The 10,225-nt window shown below is 37.5% G+C and overlaps 2 protein-coding genes across 2 annotated transcripts; both read right to left on the reverse strand.

Moving 5' to 3' along the window:
• Positions 1-367: 367 nt before the first annotated feature.
• LOC104452716 (cytochrome P450 72A13) lies at positions 368-1,936 on the reverse strand. The gene is made up of 3 exons (XM_010067185.3): positions 1,665-1,936; positions 953-1,170; positions 368-777 (listed from the first exon to the last, which is right to left on the reverse strand). The coding sequence occupies exons 1-3, from the start codon at positions 1,759-1,761 to the stop codon at positions 478-480; spliced, it is 615 nt and encodes a 204-aa protein (XP_010065487.2). The 5' UTR covers positions 1,762-1,936; the 3' UTR covers positions 368-477.
• Positions 1,937-7,370: 5,434 nt separating this feature from the next.
• Positions 7,371-8,519, reverse strand: LOC104452718 (11-oxo-beta-amyrin 30-oxidase). Its single transcript, XM_010067187.3, has 3 exons — positions 8,208-8,519; positions 7,823-8,040; positions 7,371-7,656 (listed from the first exon to the last, which is right to left on the reverse strand). The coding sequence occupies exons 2-3, from the start codon at positions 7,991-7,993 to the stop codon at positions 7,414-7,416; spliced, it is 414 nt and encodes a 137-aa protein (XP_010065489.3). The 5' UTR covers positions 7,994-8,040; positions 8,208-8,519; the 3' UTR covers positions 7,371-7,413.
• Positions 8,520-10,225: the final 1,706 nt, after the last annotated feature.

Consider the following 10,225-nt stretch of genomic DNA (forward strand, 5'->3'; position numbering starts at 1 on the left):
TTACTTTGTGGTCAATTTCTTTCATCCTCTTCTGCAGTTTGGACGGCAAGAGGCTGCATTTTTTTTTTTAACACAAGTCAACTTGAAGATGAAACTTTATACATTAATTTGGGTTCCACAGCTTTGTGTCTTGCAACATAAGTACACTCAAATCATTTTCATTAATTCTTATGAGTTTAGAAGCTGGAAAACAGCGATCGTGAGGACAATTCGATCGAATATTTGCCTTATTAAAAATTGTTTTGACAGGAAAAAAATTGCAGTAAGCGCAATATACTATCTTGCAATCGCAATCCAACCCCTATCCATGATTTGCAGGAAGAAAATTGTCTTCAGAAACTTTTCAATCCTTGTGTGGCAAGATGCTTTAAGATTGGTGCATGATTTGCAAAATCACAAGAAAATGGTGGAAGGTTTAAACTGACTTCATGGATAAGGATTGAGGAAGTCACTGAAGTCTGTTACTCTTTTTTCTTGTTATATGCTTTTGTAACAGTTAAAGATCTCGGGATAAATTGTTGCTAGATTAATCTCGACTGACCTCCAGCCGGGGATAAACACGAATTGAAGAACTTTGTACGTGAGGCTCATTTGTTCTTGTTGAAGGAGGAAGATGCTCTTGGCTTGGTCGCAGTTACCACCGAAAGCAGCTCTATAGAGAATATCACCACTCAAATGTTGAAGGTGAGGCCACACATCCACTTCACCAGCCAAACATTGCTTCTCCCATCCCCTAATCATCTCCTCACAACTTGAACACGTTGCTGTCACTACATTCTGTAAGTTTTCAACAGTTAAAAAGCTATAGAGTAAGTAATTTTTAGTTATTAGATTTTCATGGACTACGAGTTTCATGTGCTGTTACAATGAAATATGATGGGATTATTAATTATTTTAAGTTCCCTTAGATGTTTCATCTGGTCAGGAAACTTTTAGCAACGAGCAGTAATACCTTCAACTTCTCATAGTGAAAAGCCGGGTTGATGATCTTTCTATGTTTGGCCCATTTCTCACCCTCAATCTCCAGAAGCCCCGATATAAAGAGATCTCCAATGGCCTTGGGATGGGGCTTTTCAAACTCGTTGATCCGTGAAAATATTTCTTTCAACATGTCTGAGTCCATGATGTTCAGTACAGGCGTTGGCCCAAACCATGTAAAACAAAGCTTCCCTGCAATAACCATTGTTTAGAAACTACATAAATAATCTAGGCGTCAAATGACTACCGGATCCCATATATCACCCATTTCTGCACGTTAGGTGCTTAAACTAGCAGATAAATTGTAAGTACCCCACTTAAAACCCATGTAGCAGGTCAATTTACATGCGAAAATGAGCAATAAAGTAGCTTTCCGATGGTAGCTGACTACATAGCTGCCATTAACATGTCATGTTACTTTGCCCCTGAAAACAACATTCAATGTTGAAAAAAACAGCCTTACGGCAGGATATGGTCTACTGGTTTTTCAGGATTATATCTCGATTAAACTGCTGAAAAGAAACCATGAGTACATTCTTTAGCAGGTTTTTAGCTAACAACTCCACCTTCTAGTGTGTTGAAATTGTAGATTGTCTTTTACCTGGAAATCGAGTTTGTCAAATCAACAATATAATATCATTGGCTACAAAAAGTCGACTGTATCTCGACTTTGATGGCATGCGTACCATATTTCTTGATGGACTGATGAAAGAAAGGGAGAATGCGTGGCACGATGTCATTGGAGAAAGAAGTACTGGATTGAGATTGCGCTTGCTTGGTCATTCTCAAGTTGTCTCTCAGGTCTTGAAAGAAAAGCCGGTAAGTAGTTCCATTTAGACCTTGTCGTCTCAGACATCTTTCTAGCTGCTTCGGCTTCAACCAAAACAGAGTAATTTCCCTGCGCAAGTGAAGAAGGTGATCAGAACAAGGGAGAGAACAATCGAATAAGCCAAGGACATTTCCATATTCTACGTCAAACATACGATGAACTTGTCTTCTTTCTGTGAGTCGAAATATATAGTACTCTTGGGGAGCCGAAAAATAGACAGAGGCATAGACAAGGAAATTAAAAAAAGGGGAAAAAACATTGACGTACATGAGCTCATCCAAGAAACAATCTTTTGCGTAGATGTTGAAAGAAAATTGCGTAGATGTAGAAAGTAAAATTGCGTAAATTTTGAAAGAAAGCAATCTTATTCCTTTTTTATATCCATTAATGATCCATTATCTGTCCAGCGATGCACCTGTCCACCGGTGCGTGTTTGATTCTCTCTCTCTCTCTCTATATAAATAAAGCTCACGCGAGTAACGTTTGACACGTTCGCATGCGACCTTTAACTAGTAATTTTATTTTCAGGGTCTGTCTAGAATATTCAAATTCAAATGCACTTAAATCTCAGCTACCAGAATTTCAACAACATAATAGTATACCCAAGGCGCTAAATTATTAATACTATTTGTAACATGAATATCCCGAAACCATCAATAAACATAATCAAGTACAAATTTGACCGAGGCGACTAAAACTTGAGGGAATCAACCTCGACGTGTGGAAATTAACTTACATAGCATAAACAGGCAGTAATTCACTTGCCTCAGGTGTTGGACGAGCAGTGATTGCGATTCGGCGAGCTCTCGGACTCCCGGGCTGCAATGGTCCGAATTGAGGCTCGACACTAGCGGTCGATAGCGTGAGATGCGACGTTGTGCAAGACGTGGTGCTCACGTGCATAGTGAACGAACGGAGGAGGGGCGGGTCATCACAGGTAAATCCCTTATGAATTACAACCTTTAAGGCTACGTTTTGTCATTTAAATTTTTAATCAGGATAGGACTAAATAGGATATGATATAAAATCTTGTGATTTTTTTATATCATGTCCATTGTTTGGTGAATTATAGTACTAAAGTTGGATATGTTCACATCATGTTATGTACATTTTTTTTTTTTATAAAACGACATATCATTATAAATGGACATAAATGTTCATAAACGGAAATTGTGAAAATATCTCGTAACATTATTTCTTAATTTAATTTAATTTAATTTTTATTTTTTTCCTCTTTTTTATATTATTTTCTTTATTATTTCTTTTTTTCCCCTTGCATCATTCTTTAATAAAATTTTATCAAATAGTAAATTGTATTAACATACCTAAAATACGAAAATACCTAAAATATATATAATAAATATAAATATTTAATTTATAGATTGAATATTTATTATAAGATAGAATTAAAGTTGAATATATAAATTAAAATAAGATTAATTAAAAATAATTTTTTTTTTTTATTTTAAATTTCTTAAATTAGAATTTAAATATTATTTATATTAAAACATAATTTCAATTTTTTTATACATTTGTTATTCGAGAAAAATAACTTTCCTATTATGAACATTATAAATCATATTCACCTTTATCTCACCCCCCTATGAGATAATTTTATTATGTTTATATCCCTTTATATTCGACTTTATTATGTTTTAAGTGAGTACCAAATGTAAGATAGGATAAATCATATCATATCTCAAATTTTATCTCGACTGCTAAACGCAGCCTAAAGGAATTATTGTTCAAAGGGAAGTAGACTAAAGAATTTCACATTTCATTTACGTAGTAATTTAGAATTGGATGGCACCACCTGTCCGGCCACCATCTCCACCCACTCCAGTGTCGCTTGCAGTCGGCCCACGCTATAACTCCATCATCGCTTGTGGTCGGCTCCGTCGTTGCTCGTCCAGATCCACCCGCAAGCCTAGCTCTGTCCACTGATCTCACAGTAGGCTCCATCGTTGCTTACCCCTTTCAACGTTGCTCTAGTCTCATCCATGGCCGCAAGCCTAGCTGGTCTATGGCTCGCGAAGCAGTGATCAATCACCGAAACTTGCGAATCATCTTGGAAATTATTGATCAACTTTCTTCTTTGTCCACACCGGTTACGAAAGAACACAGGGAATGCTCTGTTTTGCCCTATTCTCCAACCGCGAAGATTCAGAGCAACTCGTTCGCGTTTGGAAGCTTCATTACTAACACTCACTCTCACTGGCGACGCTTTTCAGATCCTACTCATGTAGGTTGATCAATAAGCACAACCCGGAACCTATCCTCGATAAGGTAATTTCATACCTATCTTTTGTGCCCTGTTTGGAGAAGTGTGAGATCAATTTCCGTCCATGAAACCCATGAGTAAATCATTGAAAATCTGAGTTGTAAGTTGATGATTGGTGATGACATTATCGTTCTTGATACTTATTTTAGATGGAAAACCATTTCGATTTCATCTCCATGCATGCAGGCTGTTTGTTGAGATGTCTCCATAAAGTCGTGAAGTGTACTTGAGAGAGTTGCTTAAATCTGTTGGCTGAAGTGTTCATCATATGTTCAGATCACAATAGGAACCCAGATTCATTTACATCGCTTCTCTTTCATGAGACTTCAATATGAAATCGAGAATAACACAAAGAAATAGATTTGAGGGTAGATGGCCATGGACTGCAAGCTCCAACAGCAAAAGAAAAAAAAAACAGACGAAAGGATCGGCCCTCCTTGTGTTTAGATGATAGGCAGCGGCAGCTATTTTCTTCCGGAGATTGTATTTCTATCCGATAAAAGGCCGGACATCTTCGACGCAAACTAAGCTTTCCAAAAATGGCAGTTACTGGAGCAACTCTTGATCCGATCGATCGTCAAACCAACTCTCGATGGGTATTCCATTGTCCACTTATAATCAAAATGCCTGAGAAGAAAAAGAAAAGAAAAAGAATTAAGAGATTGAGATGAAAAGGTAGACAGTAAAATAACTGGACCAACTAAACCAAATTCCTGGTTCTACCAGAAAAGATGAATAAACTAATGTCAGTTAACGGTAATAGCAGAATTGTGACTAACGAGAGAATAGATTTTAAGGAAGTCGGCTGGAGCTTGAACAAAGCGATGGATGAACATGGCCGAGAGAACATGAGCGAGCAACAGAGTCGACACATAGAGAGGTGGTTTGAGCTCATTTGCCATTTTCCCCATGTAGGGAATAACAGATCCCCGAAAACCGAATTCGACACTAAATCGAACCCCTAAAACGAATGCGGAAGCGAAGTCCGGAAAAAACACGTATCACCGATCGTAAAGCACACCACAGAATCGAGCGTACCTTGTTAGCCACAGATTAAACACCGACGCCGAAGATCGAGGAAGAAATTCTGATCTGATGATGTCAATTGGCCTTGAAAAGGGAAACGGCGTCGCCTTAAGCGTTTTGGAAGAAAAGAGAGCGTTGGAAGGAGAGGGAGACGAAGGTACGTTATTATGCCAAAGGGTGTCATCTCTCTCTCTCTCCTCCCTTTTATATCTTCCTCCATCCACGGGCCCTATTCCTGTGGGCCAGGCCTTTTGGGCCCAACATGGGTGGACGGGGCCTTAAGCCCATCACCAATTAAAAACATCATCTCCCACTCGCACATGGTGGGCCGAACAAGATTCTCTTAACCTTTCTTCAACATTCATACCGGTGAATAATCCGTGCGACCAGCATACTTTGAGAGCTCGTTGCCATACATCTGTTAGGAATATATAGCGCTTCATAATGGGCATCACACTCAGAGTAGATTTAGTATGCAGTACCTAGATCGATTGATCACATTTATATCTCTCTTGATCTCTTTTAAACAATGATATATATATATATATATATATATATATATATATATTGTATTCACAATTATGATTATCTCAAAGACAGTCATAATTGGTTAACCGGTGAATACAAAACTACAATGTGATTCTCCAAAATCGATATTCCTCTTTCCTTCAAACTCTCAATTTCAGTTCAGCTTGCTTTTCTAAAAATGTCCCATTAGATCGAATCAACTCATGACCATTGGCAACACCCTAAGATAGCAAACACTAAATAGAAACCTTGAGAATAAGTAAAAGTCATGAGGGCACTAAAATTGAGGAACTCTTTTCCTCAAGAGTCTCACACGACATAAAAAATTGAGATCAAACTTTTGCCACTCTTATTGGTCGTCTCATACATACGTAGTATAAAATACGTATTACGGTAATAAATCCTTTCCCATGGAGCGTATGTCTACACTTTCAATACCATATAAATGATAGTTCAGACATACCCAATGTCTAACTTGAGTTCACGTATCTACTCAATCATAAAATTCATCAGAACTCACATATGGCATCATAGACAAATAAAGTAAAATATGTGGGTTATTTTACTTTCGGATATAATTAGTATTATGTCCTCATCTTAACACTTAGTTAAGGCGACATACGTATTTTAAGCTTGAGCTCTCGATTATCACCTAGATAATAAGCTTAAAAACAGTCTCATCTCTATTTATCACACAGTAAATAGAGGCGATTACCCGTGTGAGTGGGCTAATCTTATATCTGTTCGACATACTTTCTCAACTTAAAATAATACACTCAGTATTAAGATGCATAAAGATCAAATAAAGATACATAGGCATTAATGATGAAAAACACAAATTCATCAAATGTGAACACTTCAGGGAAATTATAATCCAGCACATCAGACTCTACGCAATCCTAGAGATTTTACATGGCCACAAAACACATCTCTAGGTTTTGGCTTTGTCATAGGATCTGCTACCATTCTATACGTAGTATGTACTCTAAGTTCACATCTTTTCGTGCAATCATATCCTTGACAAAAGTATACTTGGTATCTATATGTTTGGTCTTGCCATGATATTTTGGATCTTTGGTGTACGCTTTTGCTGCTTGGCTATCACAGTTTATGTGCGTCTTGCTAAATAAATACACTCAATTTTCATCCATTCAATTGGGTTTACAAGTTGGAGAGCAGCAATCTAGATAACAATGCGATAGAAGACTTGCTTTACTACAATACCGTATGAGATTTTGTACAACCACTACTAACTGTTTAAAAAGTTTAAGCCTAAGCTTTTGCATTGAACTTTCTAACATAGTATTAGAGTAGAAGATCCCGAGTCCAAATCTTTACAAGATCTATATGCCTCCCTAATTATATACTTTCCACGTTTTAGGCTTACACCAAAGTCCAGCCTATGCGTGAGGAGGAGCGTTAAAATATTTAAATATTAAATCACGTTTTCATCTAACAACTTAAACTTTTAGTTGATGGTAGTTCCACAAAATATCACATTGCACATTGTTTTGACAGGAAAAAATTGCAGTGAGCCCTACATACTATCTTGCAATCACAATCCAACGACTATCCATGATTTGCAAAATTATTAAAATAGTCTTCAGAGACGTTTCAAGTTCCTAGCAGGACAAGATGCCTAAAGATCGGCACACTGATTTGCAGAATCATAGAAATGGGGAAAGTTGCAACTGAAGTTTGTTACTAAACTTTCTTGTTAAATCCCTTTGCAAAAGATCTCCGGATAAATTGTAACTAAATTAATCTCGACTTACCTCCACCCAGGCATTGAGACGAAATGAACAATTTTGGAAGCGAGGCCAATTTGCTCTTGTTGAAGGAGGATGATACTCTTGGCTCGGTCGTCATAGCTACCCCCGAAAACAGCTCTGTAGAATACATCACCCGTCAATTGCTGAAGGTGAGGCCACACATCCACTTCACCTGCCAAACTTTGCTTCTCCCATCTCCTAATCATCTCCTCACAGCTTGAACATGTTGCAGTCACCACATACTGTAATTGAACAATAAAAAACGTTAATGAATTGAATATCATTATATTTCCATGGACTAAGAATTTCAGGCTTGGTGAACATGAAATATGATGCGATCATTAATCATTTTAAGTTCCGTTAGATGATGCATCTGGTCATGTAACTTTTGGCACCAAGCAGTAATACCTTCAACTTTTCATAATGAAAAGCTGGGTTGCTGATCTTTCTGTGTTTGGCCCATTTCTCACCCTCAACATCGACAAGCCCTGATAGTAAGAGATCTGCGATGGCCTTGGGATGCGGCTTTTCGAACTCATTGATCCGTGAAAATATTTCCTTCAACATGTCGGAGTCCATGATGTTCAGCACAGGCTTTGGCCCCAACCACGTAAAGCAAAGCTTCCCTGCAATAACCATTTTCTAGAGACATCACTTATTAGCTAAAAATTGCAACTTCTCGTGAGCTGAAATTGTACTTGAATTTTTACCGGGAAATGAAGTTTGTCCAATCACTAATATTACCATTGGCATGAAAAGTTCAATTGCATCTCAACTTTGATGGCATGCGTACCGTATTTTGGACGCAGTGATAATAGAAAGGGAGCAATCGAGGCGCGATGTCACTGGAGAAAGGAGTAATGGGTTGAGATTGAGCTTGCTTGTTCATTCTCACGATGTCTCTCAGGTCTTGAAACAAAAGCCTGTAAGGGGTTCCATTTAGACCTTGCTGTCTCAGACATCTTTCTACCTTCTTCGGCTGCAACCAAAACATACACAGTAATCTCCATGCACAAGTGAAGAAGGTGATCAGCACAAGAGAGAGAACAATTGAATAGGCAAAGGACATTTCCATTTTCTACGTTGAACTTATGACACGTTTGTCTTCTTTCTGCGAGAGGAACTATATAGGAGTCTCGGGGAGCAGAAACACAAAGGCATAGACCATGAGGCCCAAAAAAAACAGGAGAAAAGATATTATATTGTTTCTTGAGATGGTGTACAAATGAGCTAATCCAAGACACAGTCAGTCTCGCGTGTTTGACTAAAATGAGGATTAAAAGTTCAGCGGTTTTAACGGCAAATGTCTCTGGATCTAGAGTATGAAATTTTATTTCCAGTCTTCGACCCTTCTCTCCGAATCATGTTATAATGTACTGTTCAATGCACCCCGAAAAGTGGAAGTTAACCATACACATTGTTTATTCAGATTTACCATGCGCACGACAAGTTTTGACGTGGCGAATAATTGTCATGAGGAGATCAGATGATAATTGGTCAGAATCAAATTAGGGAATCTAAAAGATTTGATATCTGAAAGTCAGAGAATCAGTCTAATATAATAAGAATCCTTTAAGACGTGCGAGAGGAGGCGTCTTTTTTTTTTCTTTTTTTTTTTTTAAGTGCCCTTGCCTACATCGTTGGTATTTTTTACTGTTTTGCATCAACAGCTGCTACTTAGTAAAGTCATTTTCTTGATATGATATCAAGGTGGAGGCTTTTACTTAGCTCTCATAAACTAAGGCAAAAGTACACTACAAGTATCAAAACTTTACATATGATACTTTAGGTAGATGGACACTTAGGGCATATATAATAACGTTCCTCTTTAATATATATATTTTTTTGTTCTTTTATTCCCCAAAATAGAAAAGGAATAAAAAATCGTTTAATAACGTCAGTTAATTTTTCTATTCCTTGAAATAGAAAAATGGTTAGGGAATATATTTAGAACAAAACCAAAAAGTAGAAAAAAATAACTTCTTGATCCTAGGAACGATTTCTAGAAATAAGTCTTTATCTTTTTTCTTTTCTTTTCTTCTTCTTCATCTTCCAATTGATCGGTGGAGACTCATCGCTCACCTCCTGTTGCTGGTTGCTAGTTGTTGCTTGGCACTAGCACCCACCAATTGTTGGCAGCCGAAATTTTATGATACAAAAAATGTCTCGATCGATATGACATGAAAACTAAGATCTCAATTGACCAATTCATGCAACGTTTAGGACTCCAGCATATTTAGCCTCACCATTGGATTTGAAGTTCGGGACACTTTCTTTAACCTCACTCCAATCCAGTTATGTGGTAGCCATGGAAGGACCCAATTATTCTCTTATTAACTTTTTAAATAGTGGGTTACCTAGATAGATATCACCAATGTCTAAATTTGACTTAAGATAAATATTAATGACATCCGCATAAGGAAAATTAGCCAAGATTAACATGACCCGTTATAGAAAGCCAAAAAAAGGTGAGAGCAACGATATCCTCTCCATCGAGGAAACCGTGCGACTCGAGGACGGGTTCCCTTGGAAAATCGTGCCCCTTGGCGTGTTTGCTAGACCACCAAGTGAAATTTCTTAAGTTAGAAATAACGACAAAATCAGCCAAAATAAATTTACGATCACTATAAGGAGCGATACCAGTGCAAAATATTCTTTCACACTTGCATTCGTAAGCGGAAAAAATCCACAACCTAGTGAAATGAGCACGGTTATTAAAAATAGAACTTGGATGTGTTGGTATCTTTACTTGGCTTGCGGAGAAACTTTTTTTATGCGTTAATAGTAAAAATTCAAAAATATATAGATAGA

Source organism: Eucalyptus grandis, chromosome 7, assembly GCF_016545825.1.
Source record: "Eucalyptus grandis isolate ANBG69807.140 chromosome 7, ASM1654582v1, whole genome shotgun sequence".
Lineage (NCBI taxonomy): Eukaryota > Viridiplantae > Streptophyta > Magnoliopsida > Myrtales > Myrtaceae > Eucalyptus > Eucalyptus grandis.

Excerpts from the sequence above, each read along its gene's own strand:
- LOC104452716 (XM_010067185.3), bottom strand. The coding sequence starts at position 1,761 with ATGACCAAGCAAGCGCAATCTCAATCCAGTACTTCTTTCTCCAATGAC. Across the intron at positions 1,171-1,664 it reads TCAGTCCATCAAGAAATATG|GGAAGCTTTGTTTTACATGG; the intron begins GTACGCATGCCA and ends TGGTTATTGCAG. Across the intron at positions 778-952 it reads TTCACTATGAGAAGTTGAAG|AATGTAGTGACAGCAACGTG; the intron begins GTATTACTGCTC and ends GAAAACTTACAG.
- LOC104452718 (XM_010067187.3), bottom strand. The coding sequence starts at position 7,993 with ATGGACTCCGACATGTTGAAGGAAATATTTTCACGGATCAATGAGTTC. Across the intron at positions 7,657-7,822 it reads TTCATTATGAAAAGTTGAAG|TATGTGGTGACTGCAACATG; the intron begins GTATTACTGCTT and ends GTTCAATTACAG.